The following is a 16,465-nucleotide window of genomic DNA, read 5'->3' as shown; positions in this document are numbered from 1 at the left end:
AGGGGCATTCTGGGACTCCACTGTCTGCAGCTGAGCACCTGTGGGAACTCCTGCCCAGGTCCAAATCTCTGCTTCCTGGATTCTTGACTCCAAGAAGGATGTCACATGGGTCCCTTGCAGCACCTGTGTCACCACCCCAAAAATTATTAATCTGTAATATTCAGGGGGAGAAAAAGAAACTGGGAAGTGGAAGCAGGGGTTAGCCATAGGGTGGCACAGGGGGTTCTGGGAAGATCTAAAGGAAATTTTTATATACTGTCCCCAAGTCTGTCCTTCTGAAGGTATGGCTACAATTTCAATAAAATATATGCTGTTTTCCATAGAATCTAAGGCACCTTGGGTTGTGCAAGGAGTCATCATTTTATATATTGCTAAGGGAACAAATGCTTTCTCATATGAGATTTCTACCTGGTACTCAGTAAAAGCTACTCAATGAAAGCTAAGCTCAGATGCTTATCATCCTTACAGGTAAGAGAAAAAGAAGCTCCTTGGGCTGCCTAACCACTCCGCCACTTCCTGAATGGCCCAGAAGTCACTATGCTGAGCCAGCTTCCCTCTGTGTCCTGTCACTCAGGGCTGCGCTATGGGCATAGATAAATGGAGTGGCATCTCCTCTGTGTGTCCTAGTCTCTGACTTTTTTTTTTTTTTTTTTTTTTGGTTTTTTGAGACAGGGTTTCTCTGTGTAGCTTTGCGCCTTTTCCTGGATCTTGCTCTGTAGACTAGGCTGGCCTCAAACTCACAAAGATCCACCTGCCTCTGCCTCCTGAGTGCTGGCCGCCGCCGCCACCGCCGCCGCCGCCACCACCACCACCACCCGGCTTTAGTCTCTGACTCTTGAACCACAGGTTCTAACACTGAAACTAACACTGAAACTCAGGACTCAGCCCTCCACAAGAGGACCTCATGGCCACTAACTACACAACATGCAAGCAATGACAACAATCTCCAAAGTGTTTGTGTGGGCTAGGGAAGTGGTTCAGTGGAGGAGCAATCTCTTAGCAGGCAGCAGACTTAACACCAAAGCAGAGAGGAATAGGCTATAAGGCAGATCAGAAGCCCAGACAGAAGAGATACTGGACAAAATGTAAGAAACATGAGCGCATGAGGAAGTCTCTCAGATTCCAACTCCATCCGGAAGAGAAGCAGCAGAACTACCATGTGAAGCAGTACTGGTGAAAAGATCAAAGAGGGATGAAAAGAACAAAGACGGGATGAACCACACATAAGAACATCTTACCAAATGAAGAAAACCAAAGCAAAGTGTGGTGGTATTGTGTTCCCCAAAAATATTGTGCACCCTAATAAACTTATCTGGGGTCAGAGACAGAACAGCCACTAGATACAGAGGCCAGAAAATGGTGGCACTCACACCTTTAATCCTAGCATTCCAGAGACAGAAATCCCTCTGGATCTCTGTGAGTTCAAGGCCACATTGGAAACAGCCAGGAATGGTGACACACACCTTTAATCCCAAGAAGTGAGCCTTTAATCCCAGGGAGTGATGGCAAAAAACGGAAAGATATATAAGGCAAGAAGACCAAAAACTAGAAGCTTTTAGCTGGTTAAGCTTCAGGCTTTCGAGCAGCAGTTCAGCTGAGATTCATTCTGGATGAGGGCTCAGGGGCATCCAGTCTGAGGAAACAGGATCAGCTGAGGAACTGGCGAGGTGAGGTAGCTGTGGCTTGTTCTGTCTCTCAGTGTTCACCCCAATACCTGGCTCAGGTTTGATTTTATAATAAAACTTATAATAAGAACTTTTGAGATTCATGCTACAGGAAAGAGCTTTGAAATGAGCCCAAGAAGGGTGTCAGAGGCAGCACACCTTCAAAGCAGAGCTGGGACACACTGCTAAGAGGCTGGAAAGAGCTCATGGTAGAGTACACTGAGACTCACAGCCAACATTTCACCAAAAAGGACAGAAGTCTGGAGATGAAAACATCATGAAGCTGAGAAAAAGTCAAGGACATTGCCAAATTCTACACACAACAAAACTGCCCTTCAGAACTTAAACAGAAACAAAACATTTTCCAGACAACGATAATTTGTTGCCCATAGGCTCACCTTAAAAGGAGTATTTTTCAAGAAATTTTCAAAAAGTTCCAAGCAAATGTTTTCAAATTGCAGGACTATGAGCCTAGATAAGACAAAACACAGGAGAAACGGAGTGCTAAGACAAGTAAAGAGGTGGACTGCTGGTGGCCTTGCTAATATTGTCTTCCAGGTTGAAACAGAGAGAGCTACAACCTGTGGCAGTGAAGGTTCCTGCACCATTAGACAGTGGCAAAAGTTCGTGTACCTGTGTAGTGTGTGTGTGTGTATGTGTATGCCCTCGCACGTGTGCGTGCATGAGTGTGCTGTGTGCACCCATGCATGCACACAGATGCCAGAGGAGGCTGCTGAGTGTCCCACTCTATCACTCTCTGCCTTATTTCCCTGAAGCAGGTCTCTCCAGCCCCCACAATCCTGCTGTCTCTGCTTCTTAACAGCACTAGGGTTCTAGTGCACACAACCACACCTAGCTTTTTACTTGGGTTCTAGGGGTTTAGAATCAGATCCACATTTGCACAGTGAGTACTTTACACACTGAGCCATCTTCCCAGACTCAGTAGACCTTGTCTCAAAATAAAAATAAAATAATAAAGTGGAAAGTGATTAAGGAAGACATCTACACACACACACACACACACACACACACACACACACACCAAAAAATGTAGATTTTCTATTATATTAACTTTTCCAAGTTTTAAAACATCTCCATTGGTTCCTCCACATAGGGAGTTGGCCCAGTGCTAAGGTGAGCACCCCAGTGTGGACACCTCCATGACACCTGGTTCCTCTACAAAATGAAGTCAGACACCACAGGAAATGTTCATAACCATTCCCTCTGATCCATTACTCACCACCACCACCACCCCCCACCCCACCCCCCACCCGCCATCAGCACTTCTTCATTCAGCTGGGGAATAATTTTACAGCTTTCACAGTGGCATGCAGTGAGCATATGGGGACTCCTTTTGGCACTCCCAGACTCAGCCTTCTATGCCTTCTGCTTCCTGACCGTCAGCACCCCCAGCTGTATCCTGGCACCTGTTCTTCAGGACCATGTGACCAGGTGCTCTGGACCACAGAGGAAGGTTCACTTCCAAAGCCCACCCCTGTAAGAAACACATAGGTGCCAGAGAGCTGGATGAGCTACAGTTTCAGTCTTCAACAAGCACTGTGTCTTTGTCCAAATCTGTGCACACAGAAACAGTGACTTTATCAGTAGAAGAGTGATGAGAGAGAGGTCCTTGAGAGGCTCGTGAGGAAAAAAATCAAGCCCTCTTTCAAAGCAAAAGTAGCATGCCTAGAGCAGGTCACTTAGCAGCAGAGATGGGAAGGCACCTGCTCGCCAGAGACAAGGAAGACAGGAAGCAGGATGAGTACATAGGAATTCTCTGAGCCACAAAGTTCCAGAGTGGCAGTGTGAGCCTCCTAGTGTGGCTCGAGTACCAATACCTCAGAGTCCAAGGAAGGAAGGAAGGCTGAGCATCAAGGATTTCCTGGGCACTGGGACCAACTAGGTGCAAATATATGTTGTTTTACTCTCTACATTCTCCTTTCTCTTACTTCTTCTTCTTCTATTTTTTGTTTTTTGTTTTGTTTTGTTTTTCAAGACAAGACTGTCCTGGACTCACTTTGTAGACCAGGCTGGTCTCAAACTCAAAGATGTACCTGCTTCTGCCTCCTGAGTGCTGGGATTAAAGGCGCACATCCACACCTTATATTTTCAATCTTAAAAGAATAAAGTAGTAACATGTCAGGGTTAGGGTAAGGGATCAGGGAAGGGTTAATGTTGCATCTGGTCAGACCAAAGCCAAGAGTCTGCTTCAGAACCTGATGCAGCACTGGCACAGGAGGGAGAGAGGTGAAGGATGTTCCACTTCCTTCTGAGCAGTGACAGAATGGCTGGAACCTATTCTGTGCACCACTGAAAGCCGCATGAGTGCAGAATGATTTCCACAACCTACTTTCTAAAATGTGTGTAAGCTTTCTCAAGAATGAGTAGACAGAGATGATGACAGCTATGTGCCATCCTATTAGCTACATTGCAGCTCAGGTTTGTGAGTTTGGAACTGTTTTTTAGATCTTAGTTCCACATCCAGAAGGCTGTTGCAACGTCATGGCCTTTGGGGACAGGGCAAGACAGGAAGTGTGTGGGCAGGGCTGACTAAGAAGCCATTCAGCTGGAGAGCATCCATCAGAATTCTCCCTGAACACAGTTCATGAAAAAGCTGCCAGGCAAGAAGAGAGAAAAGACGGGGAAAGATGCAGAATGGAGCATGATTAAGGCCAAAGCAAAAACATAGGCAAACATTTGTCATGGGTACAATCACTAACATCTGGGCAGGAAGCAGCTAAGAGAAACCATCACAACACAATGGTTAACCCCACAACAGCCAGAAGACACATCTACACCATCTTACAAATTTAATGAGGACAGGGGCAAAGCGCTTCACACAAGATTTTGAATCATGTCAACGGTGAGTCAGCCAGCTACAATTCTGCCCGTGGCTAGGAATCCTCATTTGCAGTTTGTCACAGAAACACAAACAGGTGGATGATACCCAACCTTTGGCTCCACAGAGAATCAAGCCATGTTGAGAAGGAGAGAGAAGAAGGCTGCTGCCAGACAAGCCAGCTACGCAAGAGCATGGTGCAGTCATGACATGAGGGCAGCACACCAAGGGATGACAGTGACGCCATAACAGGACTGTGTCCAGATGAGCAGTGCTGTCATATCAAAACGTGACTGCCCCGAGCTGGAGGTCACTGCAGAGTGACAGCCCATCCACATCAGTCTATTCCACAATGATCTCTGAGCACCTCCCAGGACCCAGGACCCAGGACCCAGGACCCAGGCTTCTAGGTGCATTACATTCTTCTCAGATTATTCCCATCTGACTCTGAAGATCCCAAGTAAGGCAGAGCACACTGACTCATGCCAGCACCAGTGTTCAGCACTTCCCATTGTAAATCCAATGCACAACTCCAGGTTGGGGTCAGGGAGGAGTACTAGCACCATCCATTCCTCCCCTCAGAGCAGAGGCAGGCACCTAGGGCCTGTGGATCACAGGAACGAGGAGTAGAAAAGCTACAAGCCTACCCTCAGGGCTCTGAGGGTGCAGGCAACTGGGGAAGAGAGAGCTTTCTCCAAGCCTAGCACTCAGGGTTCACTGAGCAGCACGCCATGTGTGGTCCCTCAAGTTTCCCAACAACCAGCAACTAGCCCACTTGTGGAAGGAGGCACGTAAGTCCAGATCCCGGCAACCCTAACTGCAACCCACAAACACACAACTATACATGAATACTTGGCTCTACAAACAACATCTGTACCTAAGCACCCCCAGGACAAGCCTACAAATCCAACATAAAAAGAAAAGTGTCAGCACTTGGGAGGCAGAGCCAGGCGGATCTCTGTGAGTTCGAGGTCAGCCTGGTCTACAGAGCGAGTTCCAGACAGTCAGGACTGCTACACAGAGAAGCCCTCTTTCAAAAAAAACCTAAAACCAAAACCAAAAAAACAAGAAATAGAAAGAAAGAAAAGTGGCTGTCCCTGGCCAGCTCATCAGCTCCAGTTCATAGAAAGCAGCTCATAAAGCATGTGTGTAGTCCAAGTGTACAGTGTGGTGATATTTTCATTGTGCTGAAATGTGATATTTTATTTGTATGTTAATAAATAAAGTTGCCTGAAGATCAGAGGTCAAATAGCCATTAAGCAGAAGTCCGGCGGTGGTAGCACACGCCCTTAATCTGATCACATGGCAGGCAGAGTTTCTGTGTGGTCAAGGACACAGCCAAGCATGATGACACCAGCCTTTTAATCCCAGTACCAACCACAGAGGCTGTATAGAGGCTGGAGGTCTGTATAGACAGGCAGTGATGAGGAAGTCATGTGGCTGGGCTTAGAGCCAATGAGAAAGCAGAACAGAAAGGCAATAAAAACACAAGTCAGACAGGAAGAAGCTCTCTCTAGGGAAGTGACTGCGGTGAGGTGGTAAGGTAGTCGTGCCTCTCTGATCTCTTTGGCTATTACCTCTGTATTTGGCTCTGTGTTTCTTATTTAATAAGACTGTTTAGAAATTCATCTACAGTACAGCCCTATCACCAAGGTAGCAATGGCTGGTCTTCAGAGGAAGAACTAGCCCAGGAGCCTTGTTTTGTTGGAGAGAGACTCCCTCTTCCTAAGTCCACTGCTTGGCAGGAATCTATAAAAACATGTTTCATTTGCTGACTACAAATCCATTGTGACTGACACAAGAAGAATGCACTGAAAAGGAGTTAGGACCTAAAACCTGCTTGATGTAACCACAGAACATGGCTTCATGTGGTTCCTAAGAGCCCATGGTGACTGCACAGAACCTGAGGCCATTCCTGCTGGTCAAGATGAGAAAGGGCTCCTATGGCATAGTGCATTCCCAGTGAAAAGCACGTCCTCCTCTCTGTGGACACTTCAATGGTCACCTCAGCTCCCGACCAACTGCGCCAGGTGCACCAAAGCTCCTTACCTCCCACAGTAAATGGTAACAATTCCCATAGAATTTACTTGGAAACTACAAAAACTGGAACCTACTCCTGCAGAGGCATGGTGTCTCCCACTCTCAGCCTTAGGGAAAGGAGACCTGGTGAATGGGCCTATCCTGAGTTCCTAACTTGCATCTCGTGCTAAACTGCCAGCACCCCAATCTGTCAGCCAAACCCTTAAAAGTCCAAAGCCCCTGCTCTCAGCTCCCAATAAACCTTCCACTTGAGGCTCATCATGAAACAAGGGAGCTTTAATACTTAATTTTTGGCTGAAACTATGGTTGGCATTTTCCCTTCACTCTCCCACTAAACTAAATTTTATGTACCTAAAGGTAATAAGGAAACATCTTAAATTTAACTAGGAACAAATATTCCACCAGTTATTCAGGAAAGGGCTCAATCAGCCAAGCAAGAAAATATGGCCCAAAACAGAGTCTGGTAGCCACTGGAAATAAAATCACAGTGGTTTCTCTAAATTCTTTCCTGAACCAAAATCACCTTTATCAAAGTATCTGATATTGAATCACCACAGCCAGAAAAGTAATGAGGAAATGTGGGAGCTTTGGCACTAGCAAGGAAACAGGCCGTGTGCCAGGCACCAGTGGCATTGTAGGTTACAGTAAGTTTTCTGCTCCTTCTGCTATGGAGATTAACACACTGTCTATTCCCACCCACACCAACATGGAAGCTGCTGTGATTTCAGCAAATATGAATGAAATGACCTCACTGCAGATTGCCCGACCTCTATGAATGGTGCAATAAAGCATACAGGGGAAGAGAAAACTGAATCTAGGGGTCTTTCCATCAGAGGTCTTGGAATTTAATAACATCCCCACTGTTCGTTGCAGATGGCACATCAACCTCTCTTTATTACTGCAGAAGCACAAAAGCTCTGTAGAGTGCAGTAAAGTAGTACATGTTAGCTTTGCAATGTTTCAAAGGATCCTGATTTACAGTTGGGGACTACATACCTTGCACCATACATCTGAACTGGGTAATTACCTCTTGTTCTGCACAAACTCTTGCCTGCAGCATGAAGTCTGCACCTACTAAGAGGCTCTGCATTGAAGTCAGGCCTCCGTACCCTATCCTCAGGTCATACGAAAGTAACTAAACTGAGGAGCATTTGATGCACACCAAGCTCTTACAGCACATCCCTGCATTTAACATTCTCCAGCCAGTCAGAGGTATCCTGGTGACATACGTTACCTTAGTCTTGATTCTAAAATGGAGGAGTCCCACTAATGGCATATATCAAGTAATTCTGAGACACTTTTAGCACATGTAAAAATGAATGCATCAGCTCTGGCATTCAAGAATAAATGAGACAGTATTTATGGCTGTAGTAGGGCTTCCTGAATATGGGGAAAGACAAACAACCTCTTGCTACACTGCCGTTCCACTGTGTGTACCAACCCGACTAGAAACCCACCTGAGGAAGCTGTGGCTTGTTCTGTTTCTCTGATCTTCCAGCGTTGACCCCAATACCTGGCTCCAGGTTTGCTCTTATTAATAAGACCATTTAAGATTCGCGCTTCATCTGGCACCCAACGTTCGTGGTTCGAATTCGAGGAAAAGCTACTTGCCTATGGCCTTGCGGGACCCAGGTCAGACCCGAGCTACCCTCAGCCGGTTGTGGTGGAGCATGCTGGTAGGATTTGCAGAAGGAGAGAGGCAGGAGGATCCTGAGTTTGAGGCCAGCCTAGGAGACTTGCTGAAGAGAAGCTATGGCCAGAGTCAGGCCACAAACAGTGGCGGCAGAAACATGGAGGTGGTGGCTTCTGCTCTAAGCTACAAGCTGCTTCTCATTGTGTTGGTGACTGCGGTGATGCTGCTACCTGGGACGAAGGGTTTACTACTGCTTTTTCAGAGAAGAATTGCCTGGACCATCATGTTACAAGAAAGCATTGGCAAAGGTCAGTTTGGAAAAGTTTGGCAAGACAAATGGTGGAGAAAAATTGCTATGAAAATTTTCTCTTCTAGGGAAGAACATTTATGGTTCAGAGAAACAGACATTTATCAGACTGTGATTGCTCCAAACCACAGAGGAGGCGCGCGCACACACACACACACACACACACACACACACACACACACGTCTTCCGGGAACCATGACCACACCTAACAGCGACTTTGAAATCTTCAAAAAGATGACAGGATCCCACAATGAAGATTCCACATGGACTATGGTAAAACCATTAAGCTGATTAACACCAAGAAAAGATCGGCTTTGGACTACAAACTGTTCAAGACAATTTCAAGATGGCTAGCTGAGATGATCCAGCCTGACAGACTACCTGAACAAGGACTTGAAACAAGCCCTGCACTTTCTCATTATGCAGTGACTGGACAAATGATATAGGACTTGACAATTAACCCAAAATTTTTCTTTTCAAGATTCCCTAAAGATGTCTTCACCCCCAGAAAGCAAGAAGTAATTTTAAGAACACGATGCCCACATTCCCAAGAGGTGGGGTGGATGATTTTTTTGTTGTTTAATGAGTTTTGGATATTGTCATTGTTTATAATGGTTGGTTACAAGTTGTTAATTGTTAATGGTCAGGAAAAAAGCTGAACATGGAGATTAGATTCAGAGGTTTTGTTTTAAAAAAAAAGGAAAAAGAAAGAAGAGAATATAGATATGAGGTATATCATTGACTCTACTCTGAGAAAAAAAGATAAAGAAATAATAAGATAAATGGGTAGATCACTGAATCTACCCTAAAAGGAAAAAGGGGAAGATATAAAAATGACAAAAGGTAGATTATTGAATCTACTATGAAAAGAAAAAAGAGAAGAATATGTATATGATAAGATAAAAAGGGAGATTATTGAATCTACTTTAAAAAATGAACTACTTGTTTTTTGTTTTTTGTTTTTTTTTCTGTTTTCAGAGCTGAGGACTGAACCCAGGGCCTTGCACTTGCTAGGCAAGCACTCTACCACTGAGCTAAATCCCCAACCCCGAACTACTTGTTTTAAATAGGATAAGTAATGAAAATTTTTTTGTCTAAGTTTATCAAATGCTACTGGACTGGACATTATTAATATATATAATGGAGTTTTTATCTGAATCTGTCAAATGTTAATGGACTAGACATCGTTACTGTAATTCTTGACTGTATATATTGTATATACTTATTGGATAGTTTTTCTTATATTAGTTATAAGGCTTTTTTTAATTTTAGACAAAAAAGGGGGAAATGTGGTGGTATTGTGTTCCCCGAAATATTGTGCACTCTAATAAACTTATCTGGGGTCAGAGAACAGAACAGCCACTAGATACAGAGGCTAGAAAATGGTGGCACTCACGCCTTTAATCCTAGCATTTCAGAGGCAGAGATCTGACTGGATCTCTGAGTTCAAGACCACACTGGAAACAGCCAGGCATGGTGACTCACGCCTTTAATCCCAGGAAGTGATGGCAGAAAGCAGAAAGGTATACAAGGCGTGAAGACCAGAAACTAGAAGCTTTTAGCTGGTTAAGCTTTTAGGCTTCTGAGCAGCAGTTCAGCTGAGATCCATTTGGATGAGGACTCAAGAGACTTCCAGTCTGAGGAAACAGGATCAGCTGAGGAATTGGCGAGGCGAGATGGCTGTGGCTTGTTCTGTCTCTCTGATCTTCCAGCGTTGACCCTGTACCTGACTCCAGTTTGCTCTTATTAATAAGAACTTTAAGATTGGTGCTACACCCACCTGTGCCTTACACTGACATCTTTTCCTAACCGACTAGAACCCCACCTCAAACTCTTTTGTTCTGAAAAATGAGCTTTGATTTTACAGGTCTGTTTCTGAAACTTGCAGCCTTTAATCAATGCTCCCCATTAGAAACCACTGGCGGACTGCAGCCACTGTCCCAGTGCAGATTCTCTACTGCCTCACCTGCAGTGACTCACACTACTGTCCTCGTGTCTGGATCATTTACTGCATGCAAATGTGACCTGTCTTCAATCACAATGCCACGGAACAGATTTGCTCTGGGACAGAGACTTAGATTAAAGGAGTGCTGGAAAGATGGCTCAGCGGTTGAGAGCACTGGCTGCTGTTCCAGAGGACCCAGGCTCAATCCTCAGCACCCACATGGCAGCTCACAACTGTCTGTAACTCAAGTCCATCTGATCTCAGAGGGCACTACATGTACAGGTGCACAGACACACAAGCAGGCAACACACCCATACACAAAATATAATTTAAGAAAAAAGAAACAAGCTAGGTGTGGTGGCATACTCTTTTAATGCTAACGCAGAGGCAGGCGGATCTCTGTGAGTTCGGGGCCAGCCTGGTATATAGAGTAAATTTCAAACTGAGCAGAGCTATGTAGTGAGACCCTGTCTCAAAAGAAAAGATTCCTACTTCAGAAGATTCTGCTCACTGTCTGCTATCGTGAACTAGCTAACACCCAATTTCATGCCAAACTATGTGAACAATAAAGCTGGAACTAACACACACACACACACACACACACACACACACACACACACACTCACAAATGGAATAAACAGTATTAATATGCTGAAATCTTAAATGTGTACCCTGAATGATTACTTCCTCACACACTAATTCTCTAAAAGAAGAAAACAATCAGAGCAGCAGGGAGACTCACTAAGGACATCAGAAGATCTGAAGCATCCGGTGACACTCCATCAACACACAGCTGGAGGATCTGAACAAACGTGGTCTGATACATCCTGTCCTAGACAAACAAGCAACGGTGCCAAGGAGACCCGGCAAACATCGGAGCAGCTGAGTCAAAGGTATGTCCTCTCCATGCACTGCACAGAAGCTAACAAGGCCACTCCACCCATGCTCCCTGAAGTGCTGGCCCACCAGTGACATGCTGGACACCTGCAAAACCTTCAAAGACGCTATTCTTTCACTGGGACACTGGCATCTCAGCTGCTGTTAAAGGAATCTCTCCGATCCTAACCCAACTACCAAATGCATTACACTGTCTGGGATTTTTATATAAACCACCAGAAATAACAGATTTGAAAGACAAAAGGCAAACCGCTGAGAACCTGTCTTCAAAAGGAAAAAGAACCAAACGTAAAACACAAAGACCCAGAAATCTCTCCCAACAATGAGGAACCTCACTGCCAAATGCTACAGCATAAATTACCTAAGAGCATTGCTAAAAACCAGAAGAAGTGTATTTGTGGCTATTCTCTTACTTGAAGAATGTAAATAATGTACAAGAGACCCTTGGATTCCAGCTCTGTGGATAAATAATTCACAAATCAGCCTCCTGGGCAGGCAAGGGTTAAGTGGTGAGGTTCTAAAAGTCCTTTGCTTCTCCCACAATTATAGCTTAAAGGTGGAAATTAAACAAGTCAGACCCTCAAGAGGTGCACCGCTAGGACCACCTGCTCACCATGCCTGCTTCCTAACATGCCTGTAGGTGATTCCAGAATCATGTTTTATACAAGGCTGAATACAAAGGCATTTCCATCAACATCTCAAATTCCCAATTTCCTGTTAAATTTATTAAACCTTCAAACCAGTTAGTGAGAAAGGTAAAGGAAAGAGGTCTTTGGGTTGTTGACAAATAGCTCAGATCTTACAGGCAATGAGACACAGTTAACTTCCATGCCGGTTTTCTTTAAAAATAAAAACTGTATATCGAAAAGCCACAAAGGCGTATTAATTGGCAGCTGACTACACTAAAAGGAATCTCACTTTCTGTATTAAAGCTAAACACATAATAGGTGTCACCCTGGAGTGCTAGGCGCTCTTCCCCCACAGCTCAACACTTAAGGCAGGAAAGCTCTATCTAGCTGATGTTGTAGAAAAATTATTGAAAATTCGCTTTTTGTGCAGAATTAAAACCTTAAAGAACACTTCGCCAGGTGGTCCAGCACACACCTTTAATCCCAGTACTCGGGAGGCAAAGGCAGGCGGATCTCCAATATACAGAGCGAGTTCCAGGACAGCCAGGGCTACAGAGAAACCCTGTCTCAAAAAAATTAAAAACAAACAAATGTTTTTTTTTTTCTTTTTTGAAAGTTTTCTAGGAGAAAGTTGCACCAAATAAACAGGCGCTGTATGCGCCCCTCCCAAGCACCACGAGCTGCAGTGGAAAGGCTGCACAGGGACTGACAGGTGACAGGTGACAGGAGCCCTTGAGGAGCAGGCACTTACTGGCTGATCTGATAGGAAGCCATGGGTCTCACTCGGGTGTAAACCAAGGAGTCCATGCCTAGGAAGGACGGGCAAACAGAGCAGGCTTACCCTTGGCTGCCAGTTCTCATACTGCTTCTGTAGGTTTGCACCGATGGTTTCCAGAGCTTTCTGAGGACCCATAGACAGAGGATCTGTAGAAGCAACAAAAAGAAACTTCAGTAAATGTGCACATCTTCTTCTGGAAAGGTTCTTGCATGGAGCTTCCTTTTCCACAGTGCAAAGTCACCTTTGACCAGACACACATCCAAGCCTCAGTTTATCTGTGCTTAACCAGAAGCAGAACTGATAGCACACTGGACAGGCTCCACAGCCCAGAAGATTGTTCCTTCTTGTTTACTAAATGGCTTCAGGGCAACCACCCCTCCTGTACAGCACCTGCCATCCTTCCCATTCTTCTGCTCTAGTGCCGCTCGGTGTCAGAGAGGCCCGGCTGTGCTTCTACTGGGATTCCATAGTAAAAATGCAACCCTCCTGTGTGCAGAGATGGAAAGAAGAAGGGAGGGAGGGTGAGTGTTACGAAGGAGGGAGAGAGGGAGGGGGGAGGGAGGGTGTTAGAAAGGAGGGAGGGTGTTAGAAGGAAGGGAAGGAGGGAAGGATGGTGTTAGCAAGGAGGGAGGGTGTGAGGAAGCAGGAAAGGAGGAAGGGAGAGTTTTAGGAAGGAGGGAAAGAGGGTGTTAGGAAGGATGGAGGGTGTTAGGAAGGAGAGAGGGAGGAAGTTAGGGAGGGAGGGTGTTAGGAAGGAGGGAGGGAGGGAGAGAGGGACCAAAAGAACCACACACACTCACTTTCATCTAGATGAAACACACACAGACACCCCTGGTTTTCTGCTTAGTCACTGAGCAGCTTCTATGCTAACAACCCTAAGCCTGCTAACAACTCTCACACCTGTCTGTCTCTGGACCCCTTCTCAGTCTTTAAACATCTGATGACCCCAAAGAGCTGTCTATTGACATATTTGCGAGGCAGGAGGATCACAAATTCAAGGCTGGCCTGTGCTACAAAGAGAATTAGCAAATGAGAGAGAAAAGGAGTATTTAATTCATATAGGAAAAATTATTTTATCTTGATTCATTCATTTAAATATGACAAACTGGGACTGGAAAGATGGCTCAGCAGTTAAGTGCACTTGTTGTTCTTGTAGAGGACCTGTGTTCAATTCCCAGCACTCTCATCATAGCTCACAACCATCCACAACTCCAGTTCTAGAAAAATCCAATGCCTTTTGACCTCCTGCATCAGGCATGCATGCAGTACAGACAAACATCTGAGCAAAACACTCATATATATAAAATAATCTTTTTTAAAACTAAATATGATAAATTCACTGTCTTAACATAAATACTTATGATGAAAAATAATAATGATCTCTCCAAAAATTTAGTGAGAAGGGGCTGAAGATGTAGCTCACTTGGTAGAATGCTTTGTCTAGCATGCATGAAGCCCTGGGTTCCATCTTCAATACCACAAAATACAGGAATGAAGGTGTAGGCCTGAAATCTCAGTACCCAGGAGGTAGAGGCAGGAAGATCAGAAGTTCAAGGTCATCCTCAGCTACACAGCAAGTTTCAGTTGGCAGCTGCACTGTCTGGGTCTGTGCTCACCTCCTCTGACATTTGTTGTTGCAGTTGATGCATATGGAGAAAAGTCACAGCACTCACCCACGTTCACAGTAGGGAGAGGAGACCTTAAACAGGGATTTAGTGGTCATGGCTCTGTCCTCTGCTTTGACTTCTCTTTATGATTACTTGATATATGGTATCTGAGGCATGGCAATCAACTTAAGCTGGCTTTGTGGCATCTTTCGGAAAACACTGGCTCATTGAGTGATACAGATCACATATCGTTCCCTGGTGTTTTTAAAATAAATCCACATTCACTGACACAACACCATCTCATCAGAAGCCAGCAACTCACAGTGACAGATACAAGTTTCCAAATTCTAATGTTTTATTTGAAATCTCAAATTTTATCACTTAAAGTGACAACCACTTCATTCACTTTCTGGAATGCACGTGCCTTTCCTTCAGGTGAAGACAGCAGGCCATGCAAAATGCAGCAGCTCAGCTCCTACACCTGTGTTGTAGGAGCTCCTGGAAGCTGCCATAGTGGCCAATTCTGCCCAGGGCTTGGGGCTCTTACAAACTCTAGTTTCATCATACAAAATACTAAGAGCACTCTTGGGAACTGAAATTTAAGAAATCTGTTAATGCATTTCTGATTTACCCAGGACAATCTTTTAAAAGCTGGGTATTTTTTTTCTTATTTAGTTTATATTCATAATCATAAACTTAACTCCAGCTAGACTTAATAGGAGTAAGAAAAACATGGAACCCCAGGCAGTGAGAACACAACGTTTAGGGAGCACTACAAGCAGATGGTGGGTGTTCTCCTGACTGCAGGAAGGGTGCTCTGCGTTAAGAATGAGGTCAAAAGCATTAGAGTTGGCGGTGGTGGCACATGCCTTTTAATACAGCACTCAGGAGGCAGAGCCAGGCGGATCTCTGTGAGTTCAAGGCTAGCCTGATCTACAGAGCGAGATCCAGGACCTGCACCAAAACTACACAGAGAAACCCTGTCTCAAAAAAAAAAAAAAAAAAAGCATTAGAGTTGGCAACAGTCGGCCCTGTCAAGCTTCAGGTGGAACGATGCAGCTTTCACACTGCTCACACCACACCTTCTTTTATCTGCCCAAAGCCCACATTTGCCATCCAGCCACTTCATCTTGCAGATGAAAACCTGGCAGCCACTGGTGTCTGCTCCAGCATTTGCCATAGACAAGATCCCAGGCCTTGTACACTTCAAGGTGAAGTTCTCATCCTCAGATTTCTTCCACAGACGGACTTACTGCCAGTGCCATTATCATGAATAAACTCACCTCCCCAGCACATGAATCCTAGGAACCTCCTAACCAAATAATTTCCAGTGCTCAAGGAACAAAAAATCTTCTGCTGTCTTTGGAACTTGCTCTGTCAAGGGTGAGAGGGAAACTCAGTCCAAGGGCTCAACATTAGCCATTATGTGACTGACTATGGCTGCCAGCAGTACTACAAGTGGACTCAGTTTTTTGGTTGTGGTTTTTATTTTTGTTTTTGTTGGGGGGGGGGTGTCAAGACAGGGTCTCTATATATAGTCCTGGCTGTTCTGGAACTAATCTGTAAACCAGGCTGGCCTCCACCTCACAAAAGATCTGCCTGCCTCTGCCTCCTGAGTCCTGGGATTAAAGGTGTGCGCCACCACCACTTGGATCTTTAAAAAAAAAAAAATTCAAAGAACTGGAAGTACAGAAGTCACTGCCTTTACCCCTTTGGAAGACTCCAGCAGCTTCACCCACTGGGCATTTTTTACCATCAGTAAGAAAGGTCAAATGTTGAGCAAGCTGTTTCTAAGGGAACATAAATGTCCCCAGAGTCCAGACAAGGCAAAGACAATGAGAACAAAGAAACAACTCTACCCAGGTAGAGTTTAGTTCCCCTGAGGGTTAACTACAGGAATATAACAACTCATGGACAGCTGCACCACTGAAGGACAGTCTCCCCGTGTGCTAGCCAAAGGTACATTCACAGATACAAACGTCATTTTAAATGGCTTTTTTATTATAAAAATAAATCTTGGGCTGGAGCGATGACTCAATGATTAAGAGCACTGGCTGCTCTTCCTGAGGACCCAGGTTCAATTCCCGGTACCACATGGCAGCTCACAACTGTCTGTAACTCCAGT

General features: G+C 44.9%; 1 protein-coding gene across 1 annotated transcript in view; it reads right to left on the bottom strand.

Annotated features, from left to right (window-relative positions):
* Nucleotides 1-16,465, bottom strand: part of Rptor (regulatory associated protein of MTOR complex 1) — a 350,353-nt gene that overhangs the window by 249,530 nt on the left and 84,358 nt on the right. Inside the window, exon 3 of the mRNA XM_059272251.1 lies at nucleotides 12,797-12,879. Coding sequence (XP_059128234.1) covers nucleotides 12,797-12,879 — 83 coding nt within the window. The remainder of the gene's footprint in view (nucleotides 1-12,796; nucleotides 12,880-16,465) is intronic.

Source organism: Peromyscus eremicus, chromosome 8a, assembly GCF_949786415.1.
Source record: "Peromyscus eremicus chromosome 8a, PerEre_H2_v1, whole genome shotgun sequence".
Lineage (NCBI taxonomy): Eukaryota > Metazoa > Chordata > Mammalia > Rodentia > Cricetidae > Peromyscus > Peromyscus eremicus.
Note: the sequence above shows the minus strand (reverse complement) of the source record. Positions and strands in the feature narration are given on the sequence as shown.